General features: G+C 46.8%; 1 protein-coding gene across 6 annotated transcripts in view; it reads left to right on the top strand.

Annotated features, from left to right (window-relative positions):
• Positions 1-15,179, top strand: part of MCF2 (MCF.2 cell line derived transforming sequence) — a 256,235-nt gene that overhangs the window by 195,607 nt on the left and 45,449 nt on the right. For 4 of the 6 annotated variants that reach the window (XM_073599251.1, XM_073599248.1, XM_073599252.1 and 1 more), the window contains 3 exons: positions 929-1,035; positions 12,391-12,494; positions 14,192-14,304. In XM_073599251.1, coding sequence (XP_073455352.1) covers positions 929-1,035; positions 12,391-12,494; positions 14,192-14,304 — 324 coding nt within the window. Of the gene's footprint in view, positions 1-928; positions 1,036-12,390; positions 12,495-14,191; positions 14,305-15,179 lie in introns of those variants that run through there. The other 2 variants (XM_073599249.1, XR_012236004.1) reach the window with 2 other exon arrangements.

The raw sequence follows: 15,179 nt of genomic DNA, 5'->3' as shown, positions 1-15,179 counted from the left end.
CAGCATCTTGCCAGGGCCTGAGTTCAGGACACAGTACTAGTTCCAGGTCTAAGGACACATCTGTAGTATCTTGTACACTAACCTGCCAGACCTGTAACTTGCACTGCATCTGGGAACCAGGTAAAGGCTGCCTCTGGCACTGTGTAGTAACCTTGGTTGTACCAGGTGTCAGCTTTTCTGGCAGGTTCTCTATAAAAAATCTAGCTGTTTCCCAGTTAGAATGGGCTGCAGATTTGGCTGATGTGGGTGTTGTGATTTCTATTGATGCTGCAAATGCTTATTTAAACTAAGGTGAGGGGCCTTGTGATACCACCAGAATGTTAGAGGAGTTAGGGCAAAGCTTTGCAGACTTAGCTATTGGTTCTGGTGCTTTGTCGCAATGTTGCAATCATTGTTCCTGTGAAATAAATCTCCTGTGATGACAGGGGAGAACTGCAATACATATTATCATCATAAATATATAATCACTGGCATGTATGGTTGTGGTAAAGTGTAATCCAAATATTTTCTGGTAATAATTAGTATCTGTTCAGGGTCTTATCAATTTTCATTTATGTGGTTAAGTTCTAGCTCCAATAATGGTGTTGGTTTTACTGTAATATGCAGAAGGTTGTATTATCTCAGGAGGAGTAATAGAACTTGTCTCAACACTTAGTACTGATGCAGATCTATTATATGTAAATTACTGAGAATATTGATAGCCAGTTATCCTGAGCCATCTATAGACACATTGACCAGCATTTTTTTTTTAGACCAAATTAATCTTTGTAAATCATTCTGTTCTCTCTTGAGGCATCTATGATAAACTATTTATTGCATTGTGCTCAAGGGTCCTCCCAGGGAGGAATTACATTCCTGTGTAGTATATTTTATAGCCCCCTGTCAAGTCTCTTTTAAACTGCATTTATCTTTTTATTTGTCTTTTAAGAAGATTACAGAGGCTGTCAGTAAGTTCTGAAGAAAATGACTCTGAGAATAACAGTCCCGTTACACTGGATAGCTTAAATATCTCACCTCAGCATAAGCCACACAAAGGTATGTTTCACTCCCACTCAAAACCTTAATTTTGAATTTACAGTAAATGAAGAGTATAGTGGACATGTTGATATCTTCTAGTAAGGCAACAATGTGTAGAATATTAGTTGGCTGTGCCTGTCCTGCATGAAGGCCATTTGAGCTAGCAGAAAACATACTGTGTCTTTTCCCATTTCCAGTTGAAATCATGTTGTGTATTTGCCCATTGCCTGTGGGAACCATACTGTGTCTCTGCTCATTCCCAATGGGAACAATAAGATATATCTGGCCATTTCCAGTTGCAACCATACTCTGTCGCTGGTATTCTCTAGTAGGGACTATACTGTTTCACTGCCCATATTCATTAGAAACTATACTTTCTCTTTCGTTCATTGACAGACACAGCGCTTCATTATTCAGAAACATAGGGTTATATCGCCCCCTACAGCAGTAGGACACTAGGCAGAAAAAAGACTTGGCTACGCCTATGGGCAGTCCTAGGTGATATACATCCCCCTCTCTGCTATAGGCCTTCAGTTTTTTTTTGCCTAGTCAGGAGTAAGGACCTAGTTCCCTGCTGGGATCTCTGGTCCTGGTAATTTTTTGGTTTTGCTTTTTAAGCTACTTTTTTTCTATTGAATTTTTTCCTGTGAGATCTACAATCAACTGCCGGACTGGGTGACGGGCTGGACACTAAGATCCAATGGTCTCCCCAGTCTGGTCAGCGAGCGCCTGCAGCTACATGCTAGGTTGGCCGTGACATATCCCTACTGGACGGGGGCTGGCCCTGCGAGTTAAACATCACAAGTTCACATACTACTGGGTCTCGGTGTGTGTCGCAGCATTCCTCATGGTCGTCAGCCCCCCACCTCGGTGGCGAGGAGGATCTGTCTGGGAGCATTACCCACACACTCTCTGGAGCAGTAAGTAAGGGGCCCCCTCCTCTCCTTCTCTGGAGTGGTGTGGGGCGTGGGTACTCCCTGGGGTGGTCGGTCCCTCTAGGGTTCTCCTCCACATCCCCTATCCCACTTCTCCAGGTGAATCCCAGGCCTCTAGCTTAGGTGCTTCGGACATTCTGTCCACCCCCCCTCCCCTCCAGGGTTGTCACTATGGGGGGTACACCTTGCACCTGATGGTTGGGTGGGTGACCAGGCATCCACAGATCCGCGCCCCCTGTGGTGGCCCTCCACTAATTTAGGCCGTGGCTTTGCGGCCTACCGAGCACTTGCTGTGGGCGGCCAAAAATTTTGCGGACTACCGATCGGGCGACGTGCAGGGCGACCCTAGAGCGGGTGGTGGAGGTCACCGCTTTCTGATGCGGGCATCTGCCCTCCTTCCTCAGCTATAGCCTGGTCAAGTCCCCCCGTGGACCTGTGCACTCGCGGCGGGCAGATGAAAATTTGGGCCACGGCTTTTACGGCCTACTAGGCCGCAGCCTGCTAGTCTGCACAGCCACGCCAGACACCTTCTTCCAGAGGGACAGCCCACTGGGGGCTCTGGGGGCAATCCCCTTTTGTGGTGGTTGTTTAAGTGGGCCCTCCGTAGGGGACCCCTTAGTGGATGCCCCCTGTGAAGGGCCTCAGCCAGTGCCCAGTGGTGTTCCCTGTGCAGGGCATCCATAGGCACCCCCTGTGTGGGGTCTCAGCCAGTGCCCCCTGTGAGGGGTTCAGTGGTGCCCTCTGTGCGGGGTTTCCATAGGCACCCCTTGTGAGGGGTCTCAGCCAGTGCCCCTGTTAGGGTTCCAATGGTGCCTTCTGTGCGGGGTATCAGTAGGCGCCCCAGTGCGGGGTCTCGGCCGGTGCTCCTTGTGAGGAGCCTGGGTCAGCACCCCCTGTGCAGGGCCTTGGTCGACGTCCCCCATGTGGGACCTCGGTGACGCACCTGTGCGGGGCCTAAGGTGGCGGAGGTCTCAGTCGGCAGCCCCCTGTGTTTTTTGCATTTTTACAGGTGGCACTTGGGCATATAGGCTAGTAAATGGCGCCCCCTCGCACTCCCCTGCCTCATCGGTCTGATCCTATGTCTGGCTCTGCCGTCGTGGATGTGGCCCGCCTTGCAGGGTTGGTGGCCACACTCCCGGTCCTGTCAGTTAGTGAGGTTCTTCCTCCACAACTGCAGTGGCGCACAAGAAGTTGCTGGTTGTCTCCCTTATTACATCTGTGCGGGAAACTTTAAAGATGGAGGATGCAGCTGTGGCTACGGCGGAGGTACCGGTCCTCTTAGCACCCATAAACTGTCTCGCACGGCAAAAGCTTTCCCTTCTCCCTCCTATTTTGGAATATTTGTTCATAAAGACTGGGTGTCCAAAGAGTCCCTTTGTGGTTCCAAAGACACTTCGCTGTGAGGTACCCCTTTGTGGGGTCCCTCCTTAAAGAGCAGACTGTTCCACCAGTAGTGGATTCCCCTGTCTCTAGGTTGCGCAAGGCGACCATGATTCTGGTAGAGGAGTCTCCGGCTTTTAGGGATCCGTCTGACATACCTGGAGGGGGTACAGATTCCCTCTGCTTTCGCTGAGTTGGCGGACCAGTTGGTCTGGGGATTGCAGTTTGTATGCGATGCCTCTTGGACACAGTTCCCTTGGTTGCTAAGCTCTATGTTTCTGCAGTGGTGCTTAGACATGCATTGGGGCTTAAGTGTTGGTCTGCAGACTGGGCTTCTAAAAAAGCTCTGACTGGGATACCATTTCAAGAAAATTGTCTGTTTGGGGCTACCCTGGATGACATTGTTACGAGTCTCACAGGAGGGGAGTGTAAATGTCTTCCACAGTCTGAAATGGGGAAAAGGGCCTCGTAGCGGATGCGGTCCTTCTTCTCAGCACGCAATGGACCTGGTCTGGCGAGCCTATAGCGAGGCTCCATAGACCCACGGACAAGGCCCCTTCAGCATGTCCTAGTGTTTCCTTCCAATTGGCATCTGTCACCAGACTGTTGGCAGTTGTCCTTGGGGCTTTGTAAGCCCTGTTGCTTCAGGGTGTGCTTGTCCCGGTTCCAGTGGGTACAGAATAGAGTTCATCGGCATGGTGGTGGCGTCCCTTCATCATGGGGACTTTCAGGCTTCTGTTGACATCACGGATGCTTATTTATGCACTCCAATATGTGCCCAACACCAACACTTCCCCCATTTTACTGTGGGAAAAGAGCATTTTCAGCTTGCAGTGTTGACTTTTGGTCTCGTCTCTACCCCTCGCGTACTCGTAAAGGTGTTGGCCCCAGTTCTGACATGGTTATGTAAGCGGGGGATTGTGGTCCTGGGCTGCTTGGACGATCTTCTTCTGCTTGCAGAGTCCTCGGCTACCCTGAGGGGCACCGTAGCTCGCTATACAGACCTCAGTTTTCAGTTGGCTTCTATACTACCTGAAGTCGACTCCGGGTCCTTCCATAAAATTATCTGGGCCTGACTCTGGTTTTATGTCTGGCCAGAGTGTTTCTTCCTCTGGACAAACTCCAGAAGTTGCATGCTGCGTTTCAACTACTGTTGTCTCGCAGGTGGGCTTCCCATGTGGGTGTTGGGCCTGATGGTATCTACCTTTAAGGCAGTTCCATTTTCTCAATTCCATACAAGCTCCTTTCAAGTGAGATCCTGGCGTAAAGTGCTCAAGGTCTCTGGGCTATCAGATTCGGCTGAGCCAGAAAACTGGGTGTCCCTGGTCTGGTGGCTTCACTCTCTGGGATTTCAGCAGGGCACATCCTTTCTCCCCTTGACAGTGGTCACATAGTCTGTCCAGTTGGGGAGGTGTCCTGAGACTGGGTTCTGCTCGGGGTCATTGGACACTTGAGGAATCCGGGCTGCTGATCGATATCCTGGGACTTCGAGCGATCAGACTATGTATGGATCATGGAGGTCGATTTCAGGGGCTCCGGGTATGGGTCCAGTAGGACGATGCCACGGCGGTGGTCTATGTCAATCACCAGGGCAGAACAAAGAGTATATTAGCAGCCCTGACAGAACGCCTTGTTCCGACCCTCTCCGCCGTATGCATTCTAGAAGTGGAAAAATGGCAGGCGGTTGCCTCAGTTGGCTAGTGTGAAGGGACCACGGGAGACCATGGGGTGAAGGGACAACGGGGTTGTCCCTTCACCAGAACATTTTTCATCGGATATGTCTCCGATGGGGCACTCCCGAGGTAGACCTGTTGGCGTCCCGGCTTAACGGTATGGTACTGAGGTTTCTGGCAAGGTCACAGGCTCCTCTGGTGAACACTGCAGATGCTCTGGTGGCCCCGTGGGGCCAGTATAGTCGAATCTACGCCTCTCCTCCTCTCAAGATTCTGCCACGGCTTTTGCGCAGGATCAAGGCCGAAGGGATTCCGGTCATTCTAGTGGGCCTGTATGGTCTTGTCCGTCTTGGTAAACTGACCTGGTGCGCTTGGTCGCTGACGTCCCTTGGCAACTGCCTCTCAGGGAGGTTCTACTGTCCCAAGGGACGATCTTCCATCCTGCTTCAGTCGCTGGTTTTTGAAGGCCTGGCTGTTATGAGCCAGGTGCTGAAGTTATGATGCTGCTGAAGGCGGGGGGGTTGAGCAGAACTTGGCCTTGAGTATGATCAAGGGCCAGGTGTCAGCCTTGGCAGTTTTCTTCGGTGTTCCCTGGTCTCGCACTCCCTGGTGCGTACTCTTAATCAAGGGGTTCGACATTTGCCTCCACTTCTACCGCAGTGGGATCTACTCTTACTGCGTTCGGTTCTACAGGAGCCTCCCTTTGAAAATATTCGGGAGGTTCTTCTGCTTGCACTGTCCCAGAAGGTGGCTTTTTTGGTTGCTATCACCTCTGCTCACAGAGTGTCGGAACTGTAGGCGTTACCATGTCATAATCCTTACCTGGCGATCCACAAAGATGAAGTGGTTCTTTGCCCTTGTCCATGGTTTCCTCCTCTGATTCCTTTTGATTTAGGATGTTGTATTGCCTTCCCTGTGTCCCAGGTCAAAATGTCCTAAGGGATATACCTTACATGACCTGGATGTGTTTGGGCAATTCAAGTGTATTTGGCAGTCACAGGGCCTTTTTGGAGATCAGACTCACTGTTTGTGATCATGGATGGGCCAAAAAGGGGGCTGTCTGCTTCTTCTGCGACCTTTCTAGATGGCTCAGACAGACGATGACTCTGGTCTATTCTTGAGGGGTTGGGTTCCTCCTTTCCCTGTTACGGCACATTCTACTTGGCTGCTTAGTGCTTCTTGGGCCTGCTATAATCAGGCGTCAGCTGCGCTGGTTTGCAAGGCGGCCACTTGGTCGTCGGTGTACACTTTCACAAAATTTTACAACGTGGCTGTGCTGGCATCTAAGGATGCTTCTTTTTTGCCTTCAAAGTGTTGCAGGCTGCTGTTTAGAGGGTCTAGTCACTCTTGAAGGGGTATTGTTCAGGTTGGGCTTCAGTTTGTTTCTGTGTTGAGCTCCTGTTACCTGGTTGGCTCTTGTGTTCCCTATGGTTCTGAATAATGGAGCAGTGTCTGTCAATGAATGAAAGATAAAATGGGAATTTTGACTTTTTTACTGTAAAATCCATTTCTCTGAGTTCATTGACAGACACAGCACTCATCCCTCTAAGGAGTTTTGATGCTTCTGCCACTGCTTGTTACTAAACTGAAGGCCTATAGCAGAGAGGGGGGTGTATATCACCTAGGAATGCCCATAGGCGTAGCCAAGTCTTTTTTCTGCCTAGTGTCCTACTCCTGTAGGGGGCGATATAACCCTATGGATCTGAATAATGGAGCGTTGTGTCTGTCAATGAACTCAGAGAAATGGATTTTACGGTCAAAAATCCCATTATGTCTCTGTCTGTCTTCAGTGTGAAACAGTGTGAAACATACCGTGTCTCTTCCCATCCCCAGTGGTAACTAGGGTTGTCCCGATACCACTTTTTTAGGACCGAGTACAAGTACCGATACTTTTTTTCAAGTACTCGCCGATACCGATTACCGATACTTTTTTTTTAATGTCACGTAACAGTTTTTTTTTTTTTTGCTATTTTTTTTGGGGGGGGGGGGTGAACGTTGTATGTGTGTGTGTGTTTTTTTTGTGTTTTTTTTTTACAGTTTTTATTTTTTACAATAATATTTTTTTATTCTTTATTGTTTGTTTTTTTTTTTTTTTAATCAGCCCTTTTGGGGGGCTTTGGTGAGATATCAGGGGTCTTAACAGACCTCTGATATCTCCCCCTTGAGACAGAGAAAGAGACAGAGGATAGAGATTCCCCAGTCCCCTTCTCTGCAGCCTCAGCTGCACTGAGAATGAATGGAGAGAAGACAGCGGCTCCTCTCCATTCATAAACTGACACATCGTAATCACAGGAGATTACAATGTTTCAGTTATGTGAATGGACAGAGTCAGCTGACTCTGTCCATACAGAAAGGAAGGAGGAGGAGGACGGCGGAACTGAGGGGGAGAACGGAGGGGACAGATAAGGAGAGAGGAACGGAGGGGGAGAACGGAGGGGGACAGATAAGGAGAGAGGAACGGAGGGGGAGAACGGAGGGGGACAGATAAGGAGAGAGGAATGGAGGGGGAGAACGGAGGGGGACAGATAAGGAGAGAGGAACGGAGGAGGAGAACGGAGGGGGACAGATAAGGAGAGAGGAACGGAGGGGGAGAACGGAGGGGACAGATAAGGAGAGAGGAATGCAGGGGACAGCCGAGAGACACAGGGAAGGAGAGAGGAACGGAGAGGCACAGAGGAAAGGAGGGGGCACGGAGGAGGATGCAGTGACAGTCAGCTGTGAGCGATCACAGCTGTATGTCACTAAAGCTGGTGAAAGCCGCTGGGGGAGAATCTTGTAACTCCCCCAAGCGCCGATCACAGCTGTCCTCTAGGTATCGGGGGAAGCATCGGGAGCATTTGCCCGAGTACAAGTACTTGGGCAAATGCTCGGTATCGGTGCCGATACCGATACTAGTATCGGTATCGGGACAACCCTATTGGTAACCATACCATGCCTCTGCCCATTCCCATTGGAAACCATACTTTGTCTCTACTTAACCTTACTGTGCCCATTCCCAGGGAGATACATACTGTATCTCTACCCATGTTCATGAGGAACTGTAATGTGTCTGTACCTCCAGCGGGAACCATACTGTGTCTCTGCCCATCCCCTATGGCAGGGGTGTCCAAACTTTTTTCAAAGAGGGCCAGATTTGATGAAGTAAACATGCGTGAGGGCCAACCATTTTTCCTGACATTCTTTAAACCATTAAAATTCAGTCTAAGTGTGTTCGTCCGAGCACTAATACACGGCCCAACAAGAATTCTCTTGCTTTTATGGCTGTGTGTGGTGAAGAGATGAGCTTGGGCGTGTTATTTGGATATACCGTATTTATCGGCTTAAAACACGCACCTTAAGTTTAAAAAGGAAGTTTCAGAAAGAAATCTTACATTTTAAATAAAGAACTGTGAAGCAAAATAAGGGTCAGTGACCATCAATGCAGCCTAATCAGTGCCCATCTGCAGCCTCACAAGTGCCATGAATGCAGCACCCACCATATTGCCATGAATGCAGCACCCACTCCATTGCCATGAATGCAGCACCCACCATATTGCCATGAATGCAGCATCCACCATATTACCATGAATGCAGCACCCACCGTATTTCCATGAATACAGCACCCACCGTATTTCCATTAATGCAGCACCCACTCCATTGCCATGAATGCAGCACTCACCGTATTACCATGAATGCAGCTCCCACCGTATTGCCATGAATGCAGCACCCACTCCATTGCCATGAAAGCAGCACCCACTCCATTGCCATGAATGCAGCACCCACCATATTACCATGAATGCAGCACCCACTGTATTGCCATGAATGCAGCACCCACTCCATTGCCATGAATGCAGCACCCACTCCATTGCCATGAATGCAGCACCCACATTATCATTAATGCAGCATCCACATTATCATTAATGCAGCACCCACATTGACATGAATGCAGACTCACCATTGCCGTCAGTGCAGCCTGATTCATGTCCATCTGCAGCCTTGAGGAGACAGGGAGGGGGCGGGACGAGCGCCGACAGACATACAGGTGCTGTCCATTTCTTCTGATCATCCTTGAGATGGTTCTACACCTTCATTTGAGTCCAGCTGTGTTTGATTATACAGATTGGACTTGATTAGGAAAGCCACACACCTGTCTATATAAGACCTTACAGCTCACAGTGCATGTCAGAGAAAATGAGAATCATGAGGTCAAAGGAACTGCCTGAAGAGCTCAGAGACAGAATTGTGGCAAGGCACAGATCTGGCCAAGGTTACAAAAAAATTCTGCTGCACTTAAGGTTCCTAAGAGCACAGTGGCCTCCATAATCCTTACATGGAAAACGTTTGGGATGACCAGAACCCTTCTTAGAGCTGGCTGTCTGGCCAAACTGAGTTATCGGGGGAGAAGAGTCTTGGTGAGAGAGGTAAAGAAGAACCCAAAGATCACTGTGGCTGACCTCCTGAGATGCAGTCGGGAGATAGGAGAAAGTTGTAGAAAGTCAACCATCACTGCAGCCCTCCACCAGTCGGGGCTTTATGGCAGAGTGGCCCGACGGAAACCAGTCTTCAGTGCAAGACACATGAAAGCCCGCATGGAGTTTGCTAAAAAACACCCGAAGGATGGCAAGATGGTGAGAAATAAGATTCTCTGGTCTGATGAGACCAAGATATAACTTTTTGGCCTTAATTCTAAGTGGTATGTGTGGAGAAAACCAGGCACTGCTCATCACCTGTCCAATACAGTCCCAACAGTGAAGCAATGGTGGTGGCAGCATCTTGCTGTGTGGGTGTTTTTCAGCTGCAGGGATAGGATGACTGGTTGCAATCGAGGGAAAGATGAATGCATCCAAGTACAGGGATATCCTGGATGAAAACCTTCTCCAGAGTGCTCAGGACCTCAGACTGGGCCGAAGGTTTACCTTCCAACAAGACAATGACCCTAAGCACACAGCTAAAATAACGAAGGAGTAGCTTCACAACAACTCCGTGACTGTTCTTGAATGTCCCAGCCAGAGCCCTGACTTAAACCCAATTGAGCATCTCTGGAGAGACCTAAAAATGGCTGTCTACCAACGTTTGCCATCCAACCTGACAGAACTGGAGAGGATCTGCAAGGAGCAATGGCAGAGGATCCCCACAGGTGTGAAAAACTTGTTGCATCTTTTCCAAAAAGACTCATGGCTGTATTAGATCAAAAGGGTGCTTCTACTAAATACTGAGCAAAGGGTCTGAATACTTAGGACCATGTGATATTTCAGTTTTTCTTTTTTAATAAATCTGCAAAAATGTCAACAATTCTGTGTTTTTCTGTCAATATGAGGTGCTGTGTGTACATTCATGAGGAAAAAAAAATGAACTTAAATGATTTTAACAAATGGCAGCAATATAACAAAGAGTGAAAAATTTAAGGGGGTCTGAATACTTTCCGTCCCCACTGTATGTGTCAAAATTACCAGGCGGGCCGTACGAAACCGGAACGTGGGCCGCGATTTGCCCGCGGGCCGGACTTTGGACATGCCTGCCCTATGGGAACAGTTCTATGTCTCTGCCCATTCCCAGTGGAAATCATTATATGTTTCTAACCATTACCAGTGAGAACCATATTGTGTCTCTGTCTATTCCCAGTGAGAACCATATTGTATCTCTGCCCATTCCCAGTGGGAGCCATACTGCGTCTCGGCCCCTTCCCAGTGGGAACCATACTGCGTCTCTGCCCATGTTCATTAGAAACCATTTTGTGTATCTACCTTTCCCCAGCTGAAACCATGTAGTGTCTTTGCTCATTCCCAGTGGGAATCATACTGCGTTCCTACCTATTCCCAGTAGGAACCATAATGTGTCCCTGCCCATTCCCAGTGAAAACTATACTGTGTCTTTGCTCATTCCCATTTGAAACCATACTGTGCCTCTACCTATGCTTAGTGGGACCCATACTGTGGGCCTGTCCATGTTAATTAGGAACCATACTGTGTTTATGCCTATCTCTAGTTAAAAAAATACTGTGTCTCTTCCGATCCCCAGTGGAAATAATATTATGTCTTTACGTAGCCCCAGTAAAAATCCATACTTTTGTCTTACATGGAAACCATGTAGTGTCCCTGTCCATTTCCAGTGGAAACCATACAGTATCTTTACCCATCTCCAGTGGAAACTGTACTATATCTCTGCCCATCCTCAGTGAAAACCATACTACATCTCTTCTCTTTTGGGAACCATAAGGTGTCCCCGCCCATCAATAGTGGGAACCATACTGTGTCACTGCCAATCCCAATCCCCACTGGAAGCCTACATGTTTAAAACACATATACCTGTACATGCATTAGTTCATATATACACTTGTTTCTACTTTTGATCATAGATTCCAATAACTTTTAAATTTTGTATTGTGAAAAATGATTGCAGAGGTTTGGAGAAAAGCATTTAACATTTAGTATTTTTTTTATACTTATATGTATATATATATATATATATATATATATATATATATATATATATATATATATATATATATATATATATATAAACATATATATATATATATATATATATATATATATATATATATATATATATATATATATATATATATATATATATATATATATGTTTTTTTGTTTTTTTTATATATGTTTTTTTATGAATTTGTTTTTTCTGACTGCTATAGGAAGCAGGAGCTGTTCAGCCACTTCCTGTCTCTATCACCTTGCATGTGTTACTGTCATTGTGCCTTTCTCACTGAAGATTACATAGCATCAACATTTTACTGACCCCTCTATGTTTGGGAGTTTGACATCACTACATCACTAATGGTCTTATTTATTATAGAGGTATATAATCAGGTATCGCCATGATCATACACTGTGCCATACTTTAGTGATTGGGTTGCCACCCTATCCCTTGAAAACAGCACACAAATAAATTACACAGATTTTGTGGCTGAGTAGGGTACTAAATATCTTCATGGGTATTTTACCTGCTTTTAACTAGTAAGAGAGCCTGTGTAACTGGGTTTTAAAGGGATAACATGGGTAGTCCAACACCAATTATAACAGTTCCAGTCCAAATAGATGGCAGTAGAGTATTGGAGATGACCTGGTTTTATGTACAGGGCTATCCCATGGGGATAATGTGGCGAGTCCCCCATTTTATATGCATAATGGGCAACAAGAAATTCAATTCATACTTTAAATGTTTTTTATTTCACTACTTGAGTTTCCTACATTTAAAGTATTCCCACTCTCAACAATGTTAGCACTATATTGTGATTACAACCACTATGACAGTAGTGTAGCCCACGGCTACATTTATTCCTAACCATCCTGTTAATGTGTCATCAAAAGTGTCAGTCTTTAGTAACTATGACTTTTAGTGCATGCACAATGCTTAAAACATTTCAAACTTTTGTCCAGGTTGGACTGGAATGTCCCAGTCTTTAGAGATCTGTGAAGGACTTGAAGGCTGGTCAAGCTCATGTGCTTGTTCTGACACAGAAGAGGAGGACACAGTGCAGCTGGTTAGTAGATTGCTTTTATTATTATTGTGAAGAATGCTGCCAGTATAGCTGCTGGTTTGAATTAACAGTGTTTAAATACTTTCTCATTTGGGACTCTGATGGGTTTAATCAATGAGTAAGGCACCAAAGAGACATCCAGCATTTGAATGATATGCACGTTATGCTTGAACACTGTTTTGTCCCATATCATACTAATTGTATGAAGGTTTGTCACAAGTAAGTACCATGGCTCCAAAAATGCTATCAGAAAGTGAATACCCTTGTCCCTGGTCTAAGATATGTGAATAAGGACAATCTGGGGCAGGGCTGGACTGGGACAAAAATTTGGCCGTGGACTCTATCCAGACCTGCCCACTTTATTTTACAAACACGCACAAAAACAGTATATAAACTATACGCAATTGCGCAAGAAAATAAGGAAAAACGTTCCACTGTAAGTAAACAACTTTTTTTTTTCAGGGTCCCCAGAGAGCCCACCAATTACATCAGGGTCCCCAGAGAGCCTCCCCCTTACATCAGGGTTCCCAGAGAGCCCCTCCTTACATAAGGGTCCCCAGAGAGCTCCCCCTTAAATCAGAGTCCCCAGAGAGCCCTCCTTATTTCAGAGTCCCCAGAGAGCATCAGCCTTGCATCAGGGTCCCCAGAGAAGACCCCCCTTACATCGGGGTCCCCAGAGAGCCCCCCCTTACATCAGGGTCCTCAGAGAGCCTTCCCCTTACATCAGGGTCCCCAGAGGGCCTCCCTTACATCGGGGTCCCCAGAGAGCCTTATCCTTACATCAGGGTCCCCAGAGATCCCCCCACATACATCAGGGTCCCCAGAAAGCCCCCCCACTTACATCAGGGTCCCCAGAGAGCCCCCCTTACCTCAGAGTCCTCAGAGAGCAGATCTTTACATCAGGGTCACCAGAGAGATGATGTAATCTCTCTGCTGCCCGTGGCTGCACAGTGAGGGCAGAACAGTGGTGATGCAGAGTGGGCGGTGAGAGATGATGTCATCTCTGCTCTTTTGCCCGCTCGGCTCTCCCATGCTGCCCGCCACATGGCTGCAGAGAGGCCACAGCCCTGCGGGTTTAACCCCCGCTGTCGGACGAAAAAGGGTTAAAATCCCTCGTACAGCGCGGCTATAGCCGCGCTGTCCCATTGATTTTAATGGGCAGGAGCGGTGAATACACCGCTCCTTCACCGCTCCAAAAAAGCGGTTTGCAGGACTTTTTTTACCGTCCTGCCAGCGCACCGCTTCAGTGTGAAAGCCCTCGGGCTTTCACACTGAACAAACAGCGGTGCCTGTTTAGGGGCGGTTTGCAGGCGGTATTTTTAGCGCAATACCGCCTGCAAACCGCCCCAGTGTGAAAGGGGTCTAAGGACAACTGGCTGCAGAGGCAGCATCATTGCAATAAAACAACAGCTACAGGAATAGGCTACTTTGGCTCAGTGTTGCACAGTCAGAAGTTCCTAGAAGAATTTATTTGTGGAGGAGAGTACACAAGAGTGTCCTGCATGCAGAACACGTAACACGCAGGAAATTAAGAAGTGGAGTCAAGACCCCTTCTGCAACAAAAATATAAAAAAAAACATCCAAGCCGGAGTTCTACTTTAACTTAAGCCAAAAAAGATAAATGATTCATTAGTTGGGATCACTGATTTCTCCAGACTGTGCTGCAATATCTAGTAATGGCAGCTTATGTGGTTTTACAGTCTCCTGGCAAATATAAAGCACTGGCTGACTGCAAGAAGAGGGGATCTGATGACGTACTGGTCAGAAATGGGGATGTTATCCAACTATTGCAGGAGGATGCTGAGGGAAAATGGTAAGTTCGTTAACTAAAGCTATGTTTTCATTACTATGTTTTCAAAGTAGCTTTGGTGTCAGTTTTTTTGGCATCAAAGGATTGTAGCAAACAGTACAGTAATGTGATAACAGAGTATTTCAACACAGTTCAATACAGTTCTACAAAGGAAAAAATACAGTATATAATAATAAGATATATGATATACTGTATATCATAGAATAATAGTAGTATTTAATATAGTGAACAGTCCCTTTTAGGCAGTACAGGGGGAGTCTCATAAAGTATTTGTCAGCTAGACTCAGCAGCCTCCTTACATCTGCTCTTAGATAAAGTGCTGTTTCTACTCATAAAAATATGTGCTGGTTTCTCTCATCCCTTAATATGTGTGGAGAAGGCTGCAGTAAGCTCAGAGACAATAAAAGCATAAACCAGCAAACCCATTGACCCAAAAGAACAGATCACGGTGATGAGATTCCCATTGGTATTTTTTGGCACAGAACTTATTAGTCTTCATCACAGATGATCCCAGTGCTGGGGAGGTGAGTTTGACAAGAGGAGTGTATGGTTACATTAGAAACATTTTTTGTGGGGGTTTAGTTTATAGGAAGGAATAGGGATCATGCACACTGGGCGTCATAAATTACACTTTTACAAACGTTCAACTTTTTTTTTTTTCCTGCCTCTAAATACCCTCCATTTTAGCCATTTTTGCAGGAAGGAGCATTTAGAGGCAAAAAAAAGCCCACCACTTGTGTGTATAGGAGAGGAGTGTTTGGGCAGAAAAAACACTGAAGGCACCTAAACAACTGTAAACGCACCTAAATGTGCCTAAACGCTAAGCACATTTAGTGGTTTGAGCATTCATTCATTCCAATGGCCAGAATACATTTATA

This window comes from Aquarana catesbeiana, linkage group LG09 (assembly GCF_042186555.1).
Source record: "Aquarana catesbeiana isolate 2022-GZ linkage group LG09, ASM4218655v1, whole genome shotgun sequence".
Taxonomy (NCBI): Eukaryota; Metazoa; Chordata; class Amphibia; order Anura; family Ranidae; genus Aquarana; species Aquarana catesbeiana.
The sequence above is the reverse complement of the archived record's forward strand: the minus strand, read 5'-3'. Positions and strand labels throughout refer to the sequence as shown.